The 22,467-nt window shown below is 40.0% G+C and overlaps 1 protein-coding gene across 2 annotated transcripts in view; it reads left to right on the top strand.

Moving 5' to 3' along the window:
• Nucleotides 1-22,467, top strand: part of tbkbp1 (TBK1 binding protein 1) — a 48,373-nt gene that overhangs the window by 8,839 nt on the left and 17,067 nt on the right. The window contains exons 2-6 of one of the 2 annotated variants that reach the window (XM_084135778.1): nt 7,496-7,592; nt 11,761-12,002; nt 15,487-15,612; nt 20,005-20,109; nt 20,765-20,909. In XM_084135778.1, the coding sequence (XP_083991904.1) occupies nt 11,778-12,002; nt 15,487-15,612; nt 20,005-20,109; nt 20,765-20,909 (601 nt within the window). In that variant the 5' untranslated portion in view covers nt 7,496-7,592; nt 11,761-11,777. The remainder of the gene's footprint in view (nt 1-7,495; nt 7,593-11,760; nt 12,003-15,486; nt 15,613-20,004; nt 20,110-20,764; nt 20,910-22,467) is intronic. The other variant, XM_084135777.1, reaches the window with a different exon arrangement.

Genomic DNA, 22,467 nt, shown 5'->3' with positions numbered 1-22,467 from the left:
GATTTTGGCCCACTCCTCCACACAGATCTTCTCTAGATCAGTCAGGTTTCTGGGCTGTCGCTGAGAAACACAGAGTTTGAGCTCCCTCCAAAGATTCTCTATTGGGTTTAGGTCTGGAGACTGGCTAGGCCACGCCAGAACCTTGATATGCTTCTTACAGAGCCACTCCTTGGTTATCCTGGCTGTGTGCTTCGGGTCATTGTCATGTTGGAAGACCCAGCCTCGACCCATCTTCAATGCTCTAACTGAGGGAAGGAGGTTGTTCCCCAAAATCTCGCAATACATGGCCCCGGTCATCCTCTCCTTAATACAGTGCAGTCGCCCTGTCCCATGTGCAGAAAAACACCCCCAAAGCATGATGCTACCACCCCCATGCTTCACAGTAGGGATGTTGTTCTTGGGATGGTACTCATCATTCTTCTTCCTCCAAACACGTTTAGTGGAATAATGACCAAAAAGTTCTATTTTGGTCTCATCTGACCACATGACTTTCTCCCATGACTCCTCTGGATCATCCAAATGGTCATTGGCAAACTTAAGACGGGCCTTGACGTGCTGGTTTAAGCAGGGGAACCTTCCGTGCCATGCATGATGTCAAACCATGACGTCTTAGCCAACAGTAACCTTGGAAACGGTGGTCCCAGCTCTTTTCAGGTCATTGACCAGCTCCTCCCGTGTAGTTCTGGGCTGATTTCTCACCTTTCTTAGGATCATTGAGACCCCACGAGGTGAGATCTTGCATGGAGCCCCAGTCCGAGGGAGATTGACAGTCATGTTTAGCTTCTTCCATTTTCTAATGATTGCTCCAACAGTGGACCTTTTTTCACCAAGCTGCTTGGCAATTTCCCCGTAGCCCTTTCCAGCCTTGTGGAGGTGTACAATTTTGTCTCTAGTGTCTTTGGACAGCTCTTTGGTCTTGGCCATGTTAGTAGTTGGATTCTTACTGATTGTATGGGGTGGACAGGTGTCTTTATGCAGCTAACGACCTCAAACAGGTGCATCTAATTTAGGATAATAAATGGAGTGGAGGTGGACATTTTAAAGGCAGACTAACAGGTCTTTGAGGGTCAGAATTCTAGCTGATAGACAGGTGTTCAAATACTTATTTGCAGCTGTATCATACAAATAAATAGTTTAAAAAATCATATATTGTGATTTCTGGATTTTTTTTTTTAGATTATGTCTCTCACAGTGGACATGCACCTACGATGACAATTTCAGACCCCTCCATGATTTCCAAGTGGGAGAACTTGCAAAATAGCAGGGTGTTCAAATACTTATTTTCCTCACTGTATGTTTCACGGGATTCATACCCGATCGTTCCGCATCACAAGTGCAATGCTTTACCAGGTGAGCTACCAACCAAGCAGGTTTATTACATCCAAAATACATTTGGTTATGTGATGCAGACATCAAAATAGTTTACAAACCATGCACCATAGAAAAAAAGCATTTTGAATTCATAACATACTATTGTGCAAGAAATTGTGCAAAAATAAGTCTTTATTAAAGGTGCATTGTGTAATATTTAGGAGGATCTGTTGACAGAAATGCAATATCATATACATAACTATGTTTTCAGTGGTGTATAAAGACCTTGCATAATGAACCGTTATGTTTTTATTACCTTAGAATAAGCAGTTTCTACCTACATACACCGCGGGTCCCCTTACATAAATAGCCATATTGTGCTGACATGTTTCTACAGTAGCCCTAAACGGACAAACTACTACAGAGTGTGTTTCGTCACTATGTTGTTCTTCGTACAAAGAAGCTAGCTAAAGTCAGCTAATAAAACACTGAAACAATGATATTCACAATAACATATCGTTTTACTGAATTAAGTAAACATAATTTCTTCAATTATCTTTGTAAAGAAACCTCATTGCTTAACTGGCTACTCTCTGTTGTCTCAGACGACGACATCTTTTCCTGCCGGCCACCGTTACTTCTGTTGGTTGCAATTCGTAACCTCACCACTAGATGCCGCACACACTAAAAATCACACACTGCACCTTTAAATGATAATCTGTCCTTGTAATCATCATTTGTATATAACGGAACAAAAGTTTTTGCCGTTTTACTGCCTCTAGGGTTAATTTCAGCTGGAAACTGCAATGAATTGTATGTAAAGGTATGTTTTTGGAGTTTTGCTGAAATTTAGGTAGAGGCAACCTACATTTCATATTTCCAGTTAGTCTAGGTTGGTTATTAGCTGTTAGCAGTAGTTTACCACATTTAGAAACAATATCAAGTCTATAAAACATGTAAAAACTCCACGAAGTACAACAAGCGTATCGGTGAGAACACTTTGACAATTGATACTGCTTGCAGTCGTGATGCAATGGTAGGTTGGGTCTACGGGACATAAATTAAGCCTTTAAATAAAAGGGTTATTGAGTTGTTTACACTGTCATATACAATAAAAGAGCCTGCACAGCGACAGAAAATAAAAATAAAAAAACACAGAAAACCTGCCTACCTTACAAAACACAATCTGCACGTATGTTTTAAAAAACATGATTCAACATAGAAATAACACTTTTTAAATAGCCCACTTAAAAGTGTTTATTACAAATAATTTACTAAATGCTAAAAATAAATAAATGTAAATTAACAAAAAATTACAATCCAGCACCCCCACTTCCCTCGCCCCTGTAAATTTCTATCCAAATATCACTTCTATCACAAAATAGTCACCAAATATGGAACCTTGAGGAACAGACCTTTCCGACGATGTGTGTTTAGTCAAGATTAGAAAAGGTTTTGATTAACATGTTAAAGGTTTTGTAATGGGAAACCTAACACCGCCCACTGGGGGAGGAGCCCGCTAAAAGAATTTAAAGTTCCGTTTCCATGGTAACGCAACGTCCGATTTCAAAATGGTTTACACAAGATGAATTTTTAGTTCGTACGCTTTCGAATGACACCTAATTTATGATGATCACTAAAATATGTGATTAAAATAAAAGGCAATAAAAAAGAGCGCCTAGCGCCCCTCTAGCGGAACGGTGACATTTAAGGGGTTAAATGTTTGAATGCAGTCTCAGCCTCTGATGCATTTTGCACACAAAACTGGCAAGCAGTATTCTGATTTTACCTTTTTTTTTTTTTTTTTCTCACTGAACTGTTTCCATCCACATATTTTATTCACATTTTGGAAAAACTCCAAGATGCACATAAATTCTAAAAAAGCGCATAAAAAATGTATGTGCTCAATTGAGATGGATACATTTTTCATTCGATAAGAATACATGCACATAAACTAGGATTGAAACACAATGATAGAATAAATCCCTCTATGCTCAACAAAAAACTGACGTGACTTGCCTCAACAGTGGATGTGATTGGATAACTGAACTAACCAGCTGATAAATTTCATTGCACAGCATTTCAAATGTTGGTTTGATCATTCTGAAATGCCTGAGCCAATGGCATTCCCAAACACCAGTAGCCTCATGTATAAAACTTCCTGTAGATTTCTATGTAAAAGTGGGCGTACACCTGCGGAAAATTCCCTTTATAAAACCCAGTCAGCGGAAGATTCGTACATTCATCTCCTCACTGTTTCTTCCCCTAAATAACCATAAATAGAGCTTACAACGCCTAGTTTTACTATGCATAATGTCATTTCCATGCATATTCCAATCCATATTGAAAGGTGCAAGACAGTCTGAATATGTATGGGTCTCAGTCAGTTTATATTAAATGAAAAATTGCATAACAAACATTTCAGTATAGAACAGCTTGAATCGCCAATGTGCTAATCTGCCATTTTCCTCAGATAAAATAGTCTCTGGTGTTGGCATATGCAGACTACTATATATATATCTATATATTTATCTATGTGTTTATGAATGTGTGGGTGTTTGTTTGTTTGCATGCACACGTGCGTGTATTGTGAAATGGCTTTCACACTTTTTTTTTTTTTTGTGCGTTTTCTGTGCGTGGGAATCCAACATCGTGATGCTGCCACTCACACTTAGCCAATCCCTGCATGAGATTCTTCATCTTCCCCACTCTTCATGTTTCTTGGAGTGTTGCACGATCAGCCATTCCCAGGCCCCCTCCTTCACATTCCTCCTTTTTCTCTGAGAGAAACTAATGCCGGAGCAGATGCTGATCACCTCTTCTCTCCACATGCGTGCGTGTGACGTCAGAGCCCGCCTGCCTGCCTCTGATTGTCTCGAGAGGCATTCATTGCAATGTGTTCATCTCTGCTGGGTTCACTGGTGTGGGTGTGAGACCACAACATCCTTTTTGTAACACCCAGTTTAATCAGAGCCAATTGTTTATTTCTCCTCTTTTTCATGTCTCTATACTCTCCCTGAAACCTGATTTCCAGAGTGAATGTTTTTTAGACATTCACTGGGAGTGTTAAATGTCCTTGCCAAGGACACTTCAGGGGTTTCACTTTGGTAATGCAGTAATACATCAACGCATAGAGCGGAAAAACTGACACACACATATATGAAGCAAGTGCATTCTGCAAGTGCAAGCCAATGTTTTCCGATAAGTCATTCCTCCGCGCGCCCCTCCTCTTTGCTGAAGTTGCTATGTGACGGAACAATGAACTAGAACACCCAGTGAACAGCGCTCAGGGTGCTGACTTCTATTATTGATTTTGTATCATCACAGAGTCACTGCTAGGTGTGGAGAGGCGGGAGCTCATTTTATTTATGTGTCAGGACTGAATATATTACATTCATTTTGAATAATGTACCCATAAGCTGCATGCATTCTTCACTTAACTTTCCTCTGTCCACCATCTTCATTTCTTACATACTGGTCAGTGTTGTACTGTCTAGATGGACGGATGGAAGGATAACTTTTACATTTAACATATCTGTCTGTCTGTCTGTCTATCTGTATCTATCTATCTATCTATCTATCTATCTATCTATCTATCTATCTATCTATCTATCTATCTGTCTATCTGTCTATCTGTCTGTCTGTCTGTCTGTCTGTCTGTGTCTGCCTGTCTGTCTGTCGGTCGGTCTGTCTGCCTATCTGTCTGTCTGTCTGTCTGTCTGTCTGTCTGTCTATCTGTCTGTCTGTCTGTGATGGATGGGTGGATAGATACATGGATAGATAAAACTTGCAAATTCGAATTGTAATTATAAAATTAATTGAAATTTAAAGAAATAAATTCTCATAATGACTAATTTTTAACTAGGAAAGTAAAAACAAACTTCAAATTTTAGCGTGCCAGCTTTGATAGATTTTTTGGGGGAGAAAAAGGAGCCTTTTATAGATAGATAGATAGATAGATAGATAGATAGATAGATAGATAGATAGATAGATAGATAGATAGATAGATAGATAGATAGATAGATAGATAGATAGATAGACAGACAGATAGACAGATAGATAGACATAGACAAAAAAGATTCATCTTGTGGGCGTACATGATTTTTCAAAAGCACTATTCTTGACTTTAGGAGGAAAACTTTTTAATGAGGAACAAATTATGGAGTGCATCATTAGCGGCTTATGTAAAATTTCTTCTTTAGGAGGTTTTGCTGAACTTTTAATACTAGGGGAGAGGTGGGTTTGTAGTTCCATGCCAAAAATGGACAGGAAGATAGAGGCTAACAGTTAAAACCCTGCTGAAAAATACAGCATAAGGAATGGGGACCAGCATGGGAGTGGGGTTTTGCTTGAAAACAGCATGACTATGCTTGTCCACCAGCTAGACCAGCACTAAACCAGCTCTAACTAGCATAAACCAGTCTGGACCAACATGGAATTCATGCTGTTTTATGCTGAATTTTTCAGCAGGGATAAGCTCAAGAAGAAAATCTGGAGGTAGAAAGGTGAAGACGTTAGTGGATGAATAGACAGAGTGAGTGAAAACTAAACCCAGAAATAGGATGATGAGGAGCAGCATGGTTAGAAAGAGAGAAAGGAGAGGTGCAGTATAGTGAGCTGTGAAATTTAACTAAATCTTTTTTTCTTTCTCCCCTCTCATCCATCTCCAGTTCCACCTACGGATGCAGCACCCACACCTGCTGTGCTTTGCTTTTTCTGTGCTCACCTTCCTATCGCTCTGCCCTGAACACATCACACATGCATTCGTTTGTTAGCTAAACCCTATCAAATGGCCTCTTTGCATTACATTGTTTACATACATGCTACATAACATAATGTTTCAGTGTGAGACACACTCACAAACCTCTTTAGTGCATTATATGCTTCTACATGAGAACGCCACATGCTAGCATGGCTATGAACAACAAAAAGAGCATATTAGCTCATAGTTTGTAGTTGTGACTGTGGTAGAATCTATCTCCCTTACTCCCACTCCATGGTAAAAATACACGTGTACTTGCTCTGATTTGCCCACGAGGCTCAACCACAGTCCCTCTGCAACACCCACTCAGTTATGTTGCTACTCGTGCCAACTTGTGCCTGCCCGATCTTCACTCCAAAGTAGGCGTTTTGCTATCAATATGGTCAATGCAGTTGCCCAATGCGAGTTACTCACAGGGAGTCTGTTTCTAACTTAGATGCAGTAAAAATTACATTAGTCAGAGAAATTTGACTGTAAAAAAAAAAGTTTTGCTTTAAAGTTTTTAAAGCCACTTAATTACTAAAAACTGAAAGGAAAAGCAAAAATATGACTAGATTCTGTAGATGCTAGGTATTTTCATAATGTTACAAATTTAACTAATCAGGGCTCAACAAACACAAAACACAATTTCTGTCACCTTAATGCACATATTACTCTATAAAGAGTTTATCAAGCATTTACATTAAGGTGTCTTCAGCACATATTCAAAATTTGCATTAAAATACTTCAAACCCAGTCTAGGCTATACGTTTTATACATACATATTCATAATTTTTTATTTGTATTCCTTGCAAGCTTAAACATTCGGTTTTACTGTGAAATATTGAGCATTAAAGATTACAGAATTCTACTAATTTAAATCTTACTAATTTAACATTATCTAGCTGGCTAAAATAGATTTGTCTTATATATATGTTTTGTGTGTTTTGTATTAATAATGATAATAAATTAAGTTACATTATAGCTATATAATTTATATTAAATGCAAATTACATTAATTGTAACTTTTTTTGCAAAGATATCTTAACGTTTAATAAATAATATAAATATATTTCCTTCTGACACATATAAAAGGAAAAATTTTAAAATAATTAAATATGTAATGGGGCTAAATGTTATCTACTGGCTGGCCATTCCATTCGTTTTTAATTGTTGGGCACATTGTCTTTTTGGCACATACAGTATATTGTGTTTTGGGGTTTTAATTATGTGATTTTGCTCTTTTATTGTCATCCCATCTCTTGTATCCAATTACATTTTGTCACGCTTGTGTTATGGCTGTTTCTCCCAATAAAGTGTAGGATGCATAGATGTGTATGTAGGCATATTTTTTGCGTGTGTGTGTGTGTGTGTGTGTGTGTGAAGATACACCTGTAGAACCGCTGTGGTCATTTTTTTTTTTTCTTTCATTTTTTATCACAGGCAGTCACACTTCTCCTGCAGCCCTGCTAATCGTCGGCCAAGTGAGGGGCCACAAAGCATGCCAGAAATACACATAAACACCCCACTGAAATAACAGGTGTGTGTGTATGTGTGTGTGTGTCTGTTTGTGTCTGCACCATGATATGGCATTATAGCAGCCAGATTCCCCGTGACAAAATGGGCTTGAGTCCGATACGACTGTGTCCTGCTGTCTGTATTTGCATGCGGCTTGTGGTAAATGTTTAGGATGACAGCCAATTTCATGAGCAAGTGTGACTGAAGGAAATTATGCAATAGCACTGTCTACAGAAGAGAGTTGGATGCTTGCGTTCCTAAATTTTGGATGGTTGGTTTGACAGATTATTAAATAATTCAGAGGGTGTACGTGCTGATCGACCAGTTAGAACATTAGCATAATTTCAAGAAAATGTGATGCCCACCACATTATTAAGGCAAATGATGTTCATTTCAATCTCATAATGATTTTAGTGACTTTACAATGAGCACATTTAAATGCAAAATGGTTGTTTTTGCAAATAAGATACATTAATTGAGGAAATGTACACATCTTAAACCCCAAAATAATGTGCTTACATATAAATTTGGGTATTATTTCATTGCGTTAATTATTTTTTTATTTTATTTTTGTCATTTAATAATGATGAACTGCAAATGAGTTCCTGAAAAAATCTCTGTACAAATGTGTGTGTGTGTGTGTGTGTGAGAGAGAGAGAGAGAGAGAGAGAGAGAGAGAGAGAGAGAGAGAGAGAGAGAGTGTGTCCATGTCTGTGCCAGTGCCATTTAGGCCCCAGGTAACAAATGACTTCCTCTGGTAATTGCTCTAATGAAGCAGAGAGGAGAGCTGTGGAATTCTTAATAGGTGTGCGGAGAGTGTAAGTGTTAGGTGCAGGGGAGAGAAAGACAATAGGTGAGATGGAGTAAGATGGGAAGATAGATGTCTGGTTAGCTAGCCATGGAAAGACTGTCCCATTTGTCTGTTTTCTCTTGTATCTTGCCAGGGTTTTAAACCCTGACAAATTGTCAGATCCATGTATAATCCATGTGCTTAAATTCTTGTTTTCGCTGAGACTGGGATGGCTGTATGTTGGTGCAAGAGCAGCATTCTTGTCAATAGGAAGCAGGGGCATCATGCATCTATTTGTTTTAGGGGGCACCAGTGGCAGGAATAAAAACATTTTAACAACGGACTTGTCTTATGTAAGACAAGTTAGTCTAACAATAGTTTTTAATCAGTGAGCAATGAGACCCAGATTGAAATACTGGTTGCAGTGCTGGGCAGTTAGTTAGTAACTGATTATATGTAATCTGGATTATGTAATCAGATTCCAGAAATTAAGTACTTGTAATTAGCTTGTTACATTTTAAAACAAATGAAGAGCGGGAAACAGGTAACTGAGAAAAACAAACTAAAAGTCCATAAAACGAAAACAAAACAGTCAGTCCATTACAGTAGTAGTATGTTTTAACTTTATTTATAAAAAATAAAGACAGAAATAGATTACTGTCTTACAAAAACTAACAGATTTATTTGTGCTTCACTCTGAAACATGCAGCACATTATATTTTACATTATAATAAAGAATTGTATATTTCTTAATTGTAATATAATTATTTATATTTATATATATTCTGTATTTTAATAAAGGAATGTATACCACGCAAAATTGTAGCCGAACTTGACAGCCAGTCAATGCCATTTTTATTGTATGAAAAAGAGCAACATTGACATTTTCATAACTTATTTTGAATTCCACAGGGGGAAAAAAATGTGCAACCCTATGGGATTGACCAAATATATGCATGTAATTAGGTGATTTCTGACTGCTGTGTATTAGCCAAACTTTTTTTTTTTTTTACTATGACAATCATGCAACTTTTTTATCAGAGAAATAGATTATATGGGCATGACACTTCATTATGTTTGCAATAACATAGACATCACATGAGATAAGTGCAGTTAAATCAACTCAGCACACAGAGAAGCCCTGAGTGAGAACACACTTGCATTAATGTAGTGGGTTGGAATGTCTCTAAAGTGATATTCTTCCACCTACACACATTCACACCTTCATCAGAAGAGCAATCTCTCCCCCATGGTCATGCTGCTTAGCCATGCCTGTGCGAATGTATTGGTGTGAGTGGGTGTTATTCTGGATTACCCTGAAGGATGGAGAGAGAGAGAGAGGGAGTAGAATACACCCAGGAAGAGGTCCAAGGCTTCTTTGTATGTTTTTTTAACATTGGTACGCAATTGATCAAAAATAGCTTACTAAGTAAGAAGCATCTGACTCATTTTGTGTGCAGTTAAATCTCCTCACACCTCCGTGGTGTATCAGATGGCTGAACTTATGCTGCACACATATCCATATTATCTTAATAAAAGCTTACTCCATGTTATCTATACATGTTTGTGTCCTGCCTTGTTGTTGAGTGCAGTATTGTCTACTGTTAATGTGTGTTGTTGATGACACTGGATCGATTCATCATAGTGTGGACAGTGGGGTGTGAAGGCAACACACGGGACTAATAGAGCTACACCTCTACACACATGGCTGCCTGACACATCATGCATTCAAGTCAAGTTCAATGTCTTTGAGCAGTTAGTACAGTTACCAATTTTCCAAAATTTGGAAAGCTGTTCCAAAATATTAGGATGCACAATGTATTGTTACATATTATTAGTATTATTAGTATTATTATTGGTTATCGGCCAATATTATAATCAATAATAAAATATATTATTATAAATTATATAAAATCTTTTTTAGTTATAGAAAAAAATAATATTTTTTAAATCAGATATTGGATATTTCTCATTGTAACCATTCTAACAATTATCTTTGCAGTCATCTAAAGTTCACTTAAAGTTACGTAAACAATTTAGTAACACTGATAAATGTAGTCTTTAGCCAATTGTACACTACCATTCAAAAGTTTGAGATTAGTATGATTATTTTTTATTACATTTTTTTTATTAATACTTTTATTCAGGAACGATGCATTAAACATGATCAAAAGTGGCAGTGCATTTTCTATTCATGAAATAATTCTGAAAATGTATCACCCTAAAATTTTGTAGTGTATATTATAATGTTGTGGTGCCTTAATTTACTTGTAGATTTTCAAGTTGATTTTAGTTTATATTTTATTTTTTATTTATTTAGATGAAATCTTATATAATGTTGATAACCATTTAAATACCGACTTATAATTATTGGCCACAATTGTAATATTAGCATGAACAAATGTTGTTTGGAAATATACTAATATAATTATACAACTGTACATAATCAAAATTTATGGAGCCAACAAATGGGCCAATTACAAAAATATTACAAGTATACACAATATTATGTATTGCACTGTTAGCTTAGCAACATGCAAACACCAAATGATTGCCATCGATTGTGAGTCATATCTCCTGTGTGGTTTGTGTGAGAAGCACTATTTATATGACGCATAGAGTTGCTGCCTATGTAGAGCGCTCCAAATCTGTCACTTAAGAGGTTTCATTTCAGATAGGATGCTGGCTTAAAGACGACAGCTAGGCAGCTCATTAGGTTTCGGAACACAGTTTATATGTACACTATCAATAAAAATGTAAAATTATTGCAGATTTTTGACATGCCCAATTTTCTCTCCAGCAAATTTAATGTCATCGCCATGCTGAATTTACAAAATTTGCTGACCCTGTAGAAGCTTGTAAGAAATGGCAGCTGTACTTGTGATCTCATTGTTGCTAGGCGGTGATGTCATCCTCTTAGCAGCACAGCATGTACTTAAATCAGGTCATGCCGCTCAGCCCTTTTATGTATCTCTGGCTTTTGTCTTCCTGAATAATTGATGACGTCTTATTGACTGTGGTCGGTCCATATTTTCCCCCTAAAAAATGACCAAACATATCCAGAAAAGCTAAAGGGCATGTGGTCGAGAAAGAAAACAACCTTGGTCTTCAGATGCTTTTGAAGACCAAAAGATGCTTTTGTTTGGTGCGGTTTGGTGGTTTGTGGCATGGATGTCAATACTAATGAGAAGTGTAGTTGAGAAAGGAAATAATTATCCTGAGTGAGAGTGAAGTGGAGCTTATAAAGGGAAGAGCACGCTCAATAACAGAACCATTGAATAAGTGATGAGAAGAAGTGATAAATTATGTTCAAGATGAAAGGACGAACCTCCCAAGGCTGATTAGCTCACATTTTTGATGCACATAAACAACCTTTCTCTTTCTCTCTCACATCTCACAGGTTGAGGATCAGGAGTCATGGAGTCTCTCTTCGGGGGCCAGTTGGGCTTGCTGGGGGGTAACGAGGGTCTGAAAGAAGATGGCTGTGGGGTGGGCTGGTCCGGCTCTCCCTTATCAGAGGATATGTACTCTGCCTCCCACTTCGCCCTCATCAGCGCATACCAGGACATTAAGACTCGACTGGCTGGCCTCGAGCGAGAGAATGCAGACATCAAAAGAAAGCTCAAGATTTACGAGATAAAGGTACAAAACGCCTCAAAGGTCCTTTAGCCTCAGATATCAGCAGCGGTCACCTTAGATGTCGGCCGGTGTTGTAACTACCGATAGTGTGGGCTAGCATTAGTAGACATTTATTGTCCACATGCTACTGTAGATAAAATAGTCTGTTAAACCTAATTAAAAATTTTAAATTAGACATTTTCAAATGGCGTTGCCTATCAAATTAGTTTTTACTTCACCACAGTGTAGGGATGCTTAAAGGCCCACTGAAGTGCCTTTGAACGCGCAGCTTTGTATAATGCGTTGACGTAATTTCCACTGAAACAGGAAGCTAAGGCGGGGCATATTGAATGGCCCCTCACCCTTTTAAAATAGCCAACAGCGTTTAGTTTACCTCACAGACTGCAAGTCGTACTTGACAGCACCATGGAAGCGAATCTGAGCGCTGATGATACGTTGGATTCAATAATAGAGGTGTGAAGAAATTCTAGCCATTTCATTCTTAACCAACATGCAGTTAGAAAACGGAATAAAAGTTTGAGCAACCGAACACACATCTCAAACCCATATTGCTCCGTGAAGTGTCAACGGTTGCTTTGGCCAGGTGGTATTTATAGCATAGGGAGTGGGACGCTTTAGATTCTAGAGAGCATTTGATTGGACACAAAATGTGATGAGGAGCTGAAGTCCGCGGTGATGTCATAAAAATCCGTGATCCATTTTAGCCGAAGTGAGAGACTTTAAGTTTTTAATGTTTATGTCTCCTAAATGCGAATTTTGTTATTGATTTGGAACACACCAGCTTATTCATAACCTTAAGGCTGACATATTCATACTAAAAGCTAAAAAACGTAAATTTTGATTTCAGGGGGCCTTTAACATTTATCATATATATATATATATATATATATATATATATATATATATATATATATATATATATATATATATATATATATATATACATATATATATATGAAGAGTTCAGATGCAAAAGATGCTTTTGCATCTGAACTCTTCATATATATCACATAATCATCCAGTCAAAAGTAGGGTGTAGTAGACATCCTTGTTAGCCCTAAACCCTTTTCTCCTGCCTCATCTCACATTAATGCAGAGACTGTGACATGGTCACAGACGTTGAATATAGGACATTTAATCAGAGTAAAGCAGAGTGGACACACGTAGCAAATGATAATATGGTTACCTCACGCACAGCAGAGAACTGCGCTGAGAAAGAGCATAAAGCAATAATTAAACTAACCACTGCTGGTTGATGCCAAATGTTTTATAACTATTGTGGAGTTGCTTTACAGTTTTCTTGCAAAATTATGATCTTTGTGAGTTCAGCAGCTGAATACTGATTTAAGCTGTTGTCAGAGTTTATGCTAAGCAAATAACATTGAGTTGATTAATGACTGTGGCATGACAGCACTCATTAAGAGCTGTGCCTGCTTCATGTATGAAAGAGCTTTATTTATATACCAGCTGACACGTGAGCCGAGCTGTACATGAACAAGTGTGCATGCTCTCTGTAATTAGCATGTCACGCATCCACATAAAAACTCACAAAGCCACTTATACACACAATGCAAGATGCTCCTGATGCTGTTTAGATCGCTGTTAGGAAAGTAGATCACGTCTCTATTAATCATTAAACATGAACACGTGATTATTATTCACATTTAGATGAGAATGTTTATCTTTACAAATCAGGAGCACAATGCCTGTGCTGTGCAGTAACACACTCAACAGAGTGTGCAGCTGGTTCATTTGATGTGATCTTTTCGTACGACTAGGTAGGTTGGACAGATTCCAGGTCTCTGGGGAGCTGCAGGTTGTAGATGCTCCAGACTGGGTATTTTTAAAGCTTTTTGGGTTGGCCCTGCCCAAACATATGCATGTATACGCACCAAGGATGGCTAGGCTCTGAAGAACAGCTGTTTTTGCAGAGAGAGAGAGAGAGAGAGAGAGAGAGAGAGGAGAGAGAGAGAGAGAGAGAGCGAGAGAGAGAGGGAGAGAGAGAGAGAGAGAGAGAGCCTCCAGGGTTCTGCGTTCACTATGGCTCACTGCCTAGTAAAGGGCTAAAAGTGGGGAACAAATGCACACGGCTCTCAAAGCTTGTGGGAGTAAAAATGTATAAGATAAGATCCAGCACATCAGTGCACACAGCATCTACTGATATATATTATAGTGTGTATACTGTATGTCCTGGAAATTACCTAAAACACCATGACAAATACTGGTTTTACATATGTTTTAGGCAAGTCTAATCATATGCTGCTAAATTGCAGATGAACTTTATCCCATCTGAGGGCAGTAAATAAAAAGGTCTAAACAAAAAATTCCTTTCAGTGTTGCAAATACACTATTGTTCAAAAGTTTGGTGTTGGTAAGATTTTGTCACAAGGATGCATTTATTTGACCAAAAAACAAAAAAAACAAACATGTGTTACAGTAAAAACTGCAACATTGTGAAATTTTATTACAATTTAAAATAACTGATTTTTTATCCCTTTGTTTTAATATAATTTAAAATTTAATGTATTCCTGTGATGAGAAAAATGAATTTTCAGCATCCATTACTTATTACTTAGCCATTATGATCCTTCAGAAATCATTCTGAAATGCAGAAATATAGTACTCAAAAAAATTATTAATGGTGAAAATAGTTGTGGTGCTTAATATTTTTGTTGAAAACAAACTGCTAACTGCTGTTCTTTTCAAATATAAATCTTTTGTAAAATTATAATGTCATTACTGGCCCTTTTGATCAATTGAAATCATCCTTGCTGAATAAAAGTAATAATTTCTTTTTTAAAGAAAGAAAGAATGTATTTATTTTTGGCTTTTGCCTTTGTTTTATAGGAAAGGAAGGTGGTGAGAGAGTAACAACAAATGTGCTTCACTATACCTATCATCTGGATATATGCCCAATGCTTTTCTTGATCATTTCATAATTGCTTGAGAATTTTCACAAGCATCTGTTTTAAAAAAAATAAAAAAAATTATCTACTGCTTTATGCACAATGTTAAATCTCTAGACCTCATTTGCATAGAAAAAATGAATATTTGTGCTAAAAAGAAAGACTATGACTTCATTTAAACAGTGCTATAGTGCCCGGTTAAACCAGATTGTGGGTGGTTAGTGAATATAATGATGGTTTGTGTGCCAAAAGTGGTACAACTGTTTAATGAACTCAAACCCCTGGTTTCACAGACAAGGCTTAAGCCTAGTCCCAGACTAAACTGCATGTTTGAGTTGTCCTACCTGAAAGCAAGGGCATATCTTAAAATATGTCAGTGCCATTGTTTTTTCTCAAGGTTCACACCAGTAATGTTTTTTTCTAGGGCATGTTTATAAAAGCTACTTAAATGTCCTAATTAAACCAACGCCTAATCCTGGCTTAATCTAAGCCCTGTTTGTGAAACCAGTCCTAAATGATTCTGTTTAATGGCGGTTTGAGCCTGTGATGACCCATGTCACTTTTCTTGTACGTGTGTGTAGTTCCCCATGATAAGCGAGTTTGGAGAGGACAGAAACTCCTACTGCTCCTTTGAGCCCAAAGACACAGCGCTGCTCCAGTCAGAGAATGGCAGTCTGCAACAGAGAGTCAACATGCTGACCCTCGAGGTGAGAGGACAAACACATATACACACATCCTCCTCTTTCTGGACTGTATTTCATCTGTTATTCTGCTCTTGTTATATTGTGATTTGGCTATATTGTTTTGTAAATCTGGATTACACAACACAAAATGGAAAGATTATAGAGTTACAGTAATACGATTAGTAGGGTAATGAAGGACAACTTTTGAATGCCCAGTCATTCATGACAAAGGCCTTACGTAATCTAGACCACAAAGCGTTCGGTTTTGTGTGCCTGAAGCCCGCTCTTAATCGTCTCCTCCGACTGGCTGTGATGTGGAGTGTAAATGGGAAGATCATACTCTCTCTCTGCATCTCTCGGCTCATTGCCTGGCGAAGCGTCTCATTAATTAATGATGCTTGCTATGTGTTTCCATAGCCACCCAGCAGCCTTCCCTACGTCGAAGAGACAGATTTCTCTTTGTCATCTGTTCTTCTCTTTCCCACACCTCCCTCGCTTTTGCTGACGTTTGATACTTTGTGTGTACATTCCTTATTCTTCCCCTCTATCATCGCTTGACTGTGGATTCTTCTTGTGTTTCATTCTTTACTTTTTTTTCCCTAACACCAAAGAGCTTTGCAGTCTTGAGCTATCGCAGAGATCTAATGCAGCGCAATTAAAAGTAAATAACCCGTTTTTTTTATTTGTCTGAAAATAAGCTACTATTATCTGTGAAGCCAAAGGATCATTGCGCAGAGGTGTGTTATATGATAATTGAAGTAGATGCTTATGTGTCTCTATCAAAATGAAAGTGCAGGCAACGACACGAATGCATTTGTTTCATTTTTATATCAGGTAGAACACCCTCTGTCGATAAATAACCTGTTTCTACTGACAAGCAATTTGTCAGAATGTGAAACTTGTATTCAACATGAACAGTTGACAGAACAGTCACTAGCCCTTTCGCACTTCGGCGCTGCGAAAGCCCAGCCTCCAGAGGAAGGCCTGGAATACACATATGTACTAACCATTTGGGGTAGTGAAACATATGGCAGTCCCTGAGGTAGTCCCAATCCGAGGGAAGTGGGAGCGTACTCAACAGGGACGACAGAACGAGTCTGTCAAGGGGAAGACACGGCTGAACTGCACGTGGCATCATGGGTCACCGTAGAGACCACTGGAAAAAACACCCAGTCTACTAGCAACTCCTACTAGAGGTAGCAGACCTGGCGCCAGGCGGTCCACCATGCCTGGCACCGGAGGGGTGATGGAGGAACTCACGAGGCTCACCGACGTAGGGCGCCAACGGAGCAAGACGCACGTATCCGGCCGAGGCGCGGAGTGGCGTAGCAAGCCGACACAACCTATTCCCTCGCACCACTGGCCGTAGAGAGTACTCGGGAGGAAACAGGTTCCACACGTAGGCTATAGAATCTAGCGAACGTGTTCGGTGTCGCCCAGCCTGCAGCTCTACAAATGTCTGTCAGCGAGGCGCCTTGAGCCAAAGCCCAGGAAGCGGCAACACCTCTAGTTGAGTGAGCGCGCAACCTGGGAGGACAAGGCTCACCCAGAGACTCATACGCTCGGGTGATAGCATCCACTAACCAGTGAGCTAACCTCTGCTTGGAGACAGCCTTCCCCTTCTGCTGGCCTCCGTAACAGACAAAGAGCTGATCTGAGGTCCTGAAGCTATGCGTTCTGTCAATATAAACCCGCAGGGTGCGGACGGGACAGAGAAAAGCAAGGGCTGGGTCTGCCTCCTCCTGGGGCAGCGCTTGCAGGTTCACTACCTGATCCACGAAGGGAGTGGTAGGAACCTTGGGCACATATCCAAGCCGGTGTCTCAATACAACATGAGAAAGGCCCGGCCCAAACTCAAGGCACGATTCGTCGACCGAAAAAGCCTGCAGATCCCCGACCCTCTTGAAAGAAGCCAATGCCAACAGGAGCGCTGTCTTAATGGACAGGATATTCAACTCAACTGATGACAAGGGCTCAAAGGGAGGACTTTGAAGAGCTCTAAGAACCAGAGCTAGGTCCCAAGAGGGTACAGAGTGCAAAACACGAGGTGGATTTAACCTCCTAGCACCCTTAAGGAATCTGATGATCAGGTCGTGCTTCCCCAAGGACTTACCTTCTACTGCATCGTGATGCGCTGCTATTGCAGCGACATACACTTTGAGGGTGGAGGGAGACAGCCTTCGCTCCAACCCATCTTGCAGGAAGGAAAGCACGACTCTGATCGGGCAAGTTCGGGGGTCCTCCTGACAGGAGGAACACCAATCGACAAACAGGTTCCACTTCAACGCATAGAGGCGCCTCGTAGAGGGGGCTCTAGCGGAAGTGATGGAGTCTACCACTGCCTGTGGCAGGCCATCTAGAACCTCCGCGTCCCGTCCAGGGACCAGACATGGAGTTTCCAGAGGTCTGGACGCGGGTGCCATAGAGTGCCCCGTCTCTGAGAAGAAGGTCCTTCCTCAGAGGAATCGGCCAAGGAGGGGCTGTCGCGAGGAGCGTGAGTTCCGTGAACCAAGTCCTGGTGGGCCAATACGGCGCCACTAACAGGACCTGCTCCTCGTCCTCCCTGACCTTGCACAGAGTCTGTGCAAGAAGGCTCACTGGGGGAAAGGCATACTTGCGCAGGTCCCGGGGCCAGCTGTGAGCCAGGGCGTCCGTGCCGAGGGTCCCCTTGGTCAGGGGGTAAAACCACTGGCAATGGGTCGTGTCTGGAGAAGCAAACAGGTCTACCTGTGCGACTCCGAAGACACTCCAAATCAGCTGGACCGTCTGGGGATGGAGTCGCCATTCTCCTGGCAGGGGAGGCAGCCGTGAGAGCTCGTCTGCCACACGGTTGAGCTCCCCTGGAAGATGAACGGCACGAAGCGACCTCAGATGCTTCTGACTCCATAGGAGGAGGTGGGAGGCGAGTCGCGACATATGACGGGAGCGTAGACCACCTTGATGGTTGATGTACGCAACGGTCGCAGTGCTGTCCGTTCGGACCAGTACATGCTTGTGTCTGAGAAACCCCTTGAGGCGACATAAAGCTAGACGTACTGCTTGCAACTCTAGGCAGTTGATGTGCCAATGCAGCTGGGGCCCCGTCCACAGACCCGAGACTGCATGCCCGTTGTACGTGGCCCCCCAACCCATGGCAGAGGCATCCGTGAAAACCACAGCATGCCTGGAAACCTGGACTAAGGGCACTTCGGCCCGAAGAAACACAGGGTCCGACCATGGGAAGAAGGTTTGGCGGCAGCGCGGGGTAACTTTGACCCGGAGCGTACCGCTCTGCCACGCCCACCTCGGGACTCGATCGTGAAGCCAGCGCAGAAGCGGTATCATATGCAACAGGCCGAGCGGCGTTACTGCGGCTGCGGCTGCCATATGCCCCAGGAGCCTCTGAAATTGTTTCAGTGGAACCGCTGTCCTGCCTCAAAAGGACTTGAGGCAGGTGAGCACTGACTGGACGGGCTCCTCTGTGAGGCGCGCAGTCTGGGCGACCGAGTCCAGTTCCATACCGAGATAAGAGATCCTCTGCACGGGGCAGAGTTTGCTCTTGTCCCAGTTGACCTGAAGCCCCAACCGACTGAGGTGCCGGAGCACCATGTCCCTGTGATCGCACAACACATCTCGCGAGTGAGCTACAACTACATAATTTGCAGAATGTTGCAAATTTTAATTTTTATAAAGAAAAAAATATTTTTGTAAATCAAATATGTGTTATTTATACATACGCACACACAAATTATATATATATATATATATATAACTTTAAAGGTGATTTTCTCAATGTTTAGATTTTTTTGCACCCTCAGATCCCAGATTTTCAAATAGTTGTATCTCGGCCAAATATTGTCCTATTCTAACAAACCATACATCATCTGAAAGCTGAATTGTATAAATGTATAAGCATTGGTGTATAAATCTCAATTTCAAAAAATGTACCCATGTGACTGGTTTTGTGGTCCAGTGTCACATATATATATAATATATAATCAGAGTAAAAATCAGAACTACTAGAAGGGGAGTTGAGCCCTGATATTATTGAAATATAGTTAACAGTTAATACTGTTGCTTAACAGTATGTGGCAGAAAAATAAATAAGATAAATGCATAAGATTTAGGTCACAGCTTCCAGCAAAATTTGTATGGGCCTATTAGGAACATATACATTCCATATTAGCCAGTGAAAGAGAAATGAGAATGTTTTTAATATATTCTTATACTACACCTGCCTAATACCAAATGTTACAACAGCTTGTCATTATACAGCCTGAGGACAGCCCAACTGTCCTTGTAATTCAAAGCACATATTAAACACACTAAATATTGCTTTGATGAAAATGTAAAAGTGCAAAAAGATTTCTGTGAGGATTAAGCCAATGGAAAGTGAATGCAATGATAGGAGTGTGTGTGTGTGTGTGTGTTCTGTAGCTTCAGAAGAGCAAAGAACGAGAGGAGCAGCTTGAAGATGTCATTCAGGCCTATGAGAAGATCCACATGGAGAAGTCCAGCCTTCAGCGAGACCTGGACAAGATGGTGAGAGCTCTTCTAAAAATTCATTCCCCGACATCCATGCTAAGTTTGGCTGCCGAGCGGATGGGCAGTTGCGATAATTAGCCTCTCCATGTGCTTCAGGCTTTAATCCAACCAGGTGTCCACTTGATTAATCTTGTACTATGCGTACGTCCTAACGAGGCTGTGTGAATGTAATTGGGCTCTTATATTTCCCAGCCAAGCCCTCGTATAAGTGGATGATGCTGGATATCTGTTATCATATTTGCACATTTCAATTCTCAGTTTTAAACATGGGTCTCAAATGGCTTCGAATGGATTGGGACCAAAAGAGTGAAGTTTTGAAAATTGCATGATGCAAGCTTTTGAGCATCTGCGCCGTTCGCCTCTCTGAAACACTCAGCCAGCTATCAGCTGTTAGATCTACATGTCCTCATCTTTTATTGCTGACAAAAAATTCCACATAGACGTGAATGTCATGAGAATCTGCATGGTGAAAGTAATGGCTTCTTTGGCCTTGTCTATCTTTTCATCAGTCCCTCTTCGCCCGTGTTACTCTCTGTGCTTTCTCTTTTGGCGTTTCAGTTTTAATATTTTATAATCTTTTACTTTTGTGCTCATCTTTGTCCCTTTCCCTCTCTTCTTTTCTCTTTCTTCTCTCACTCTTTCCCGGTCTCAGACGTCTATGGTGGAGAAGCACGTCGAGCGGATTCACAGTCTAGAGTCGGCTCTGAGGCAGAGAGAAAGCTCTCTGCACAAACTCAACACACAGCTACACAACAAAGACATGCAGTATCTGCAACTGCACAGCCCTGACCCACATAGTAAGTCTTGTTTTGTGTGTGTGCATGCAGATGTTCATTTAGAAATCAGTCAGTGGTCTAGGACATGCGGATCTGTGATTAAAACCGCTACTGTTGACTCGTTCGCTCGTGCTGTATTCACTACATAGTGAATGTCATATAGGTCTCTACAAGTAAAGAGTGCATGAAAATGTGTGTATTCGGTCTGTACTGCACTTTGTATGATCTTACGTCACATTTATTTCAAAACAAAAAACTGGCAAAATATTTAGTGGTCTTTTAAAAGTCTTAACCATTTTAATCAATTAATCAAATTAGCAAGAGTTGCACAAATAATGTAGATAAAATAACTTAAAATAGCCTTCCCTAACTTGCAGACAGCTTTTTACTGGAAGAAGAGTCAGTGTTGTTCCTCTCTCTGTTAAAGGGATAGTTCACCCAAAAATAAAAATGTTGTCATCATTTACTCACCCTCAAGTTCTCCCAAATCTGTATGACTTTCTTTCTTCTGTTGAACACAAAATAAGATATTCTGAAGAATGCTGGTAACCAGATAATAGACGGTAGCCACTGACTTCCATCGTAGGAAAGAAAATACTATGGAAGTCAATGGCTACCGTCAACTGTTTGATTACCAACATTCTTTAAAATATATTTTTTTGTGTGAAATATAAAGAAACTCGTACAACATGAGAGTGAGTAAACAGTTACAGAATTGTGCATGAAAAATTAACTATCCATTTAATGGCTTTAAACAGTTCAGTTGGTGAAAAATGTCTCCCAGTTCATTTGAGTTTAATGTGAGACCAAATATTCACTGTAGGATTCAAAGGCCAAGGCCAAAACATGAGCCTGATGGACTTGTTCTCAAGCTCCCGGTTGTCTTTGCAGTGTGGACAGGAGCATTGTCTTGTTAAAAAAAATATCTGATCCTCATTCCTCTTTAGATAACAACTTTTCATTTGTGGGAACCAAGCCATTCTGCAATATTCTCCTGTATGCCAAAGCATTAAATGCCTTTTCACAGTTAAGTAGCTCACCAATACCAGCAGCTTAAAAGGCTCCCCACACAATAACACCTCTCCCTCCACGCTTCACTTGAGTAGAGATGCATTTATTATTATATTTCTCACCAGATTTTCGAAGACTCCGCTCTGGAGCTTCACCATGCAACTCGTGTTTCATTGAGATTCATCACTCCACACTAAATTCCCATATTCTGCTGAAAACTTCATTCTGTATTTTGATGTTTTTCTGAGACCGCAATGACTTTAAGTAATGCATTTGCTTAAATTTTGCTCATATCCTGACTAATATTTAGTGGTTAAGACAATTAAAAGCTTGGTGTTTTGCCATTTATATATATTTGCTATTAGGTTTATATATCAGCATGTTCATTATTTGTTATTTTAGGTGCCTGCCTCATTTGATTTCCACTCCAACAATTGTGTATTGGGTCTTTGAAGTGTCCTTTTTCATTATATATGCTTCACAATTTCTGTCCAGTTTTCAATCTTGCCTAATTTAGTTTTATTTCAAAGAGCCTCTCTCCGATGAAGGACTTCAAACAGACCAAGCA

This window comes from Abramis brama (assembly GCF_963993115.1).
Source record: "Abramis brama genome assembly, chromosome: 14".
Taxonomy (NCBI): Eukaryota; Metazoa; Chordata; class Actinopteri; order Cypriniformes; family Leuciscidae; genus Abramis; species Abramis brama.
This window is presented reverse-complemented; position numbering and strand designations above follow the sequence as displayed.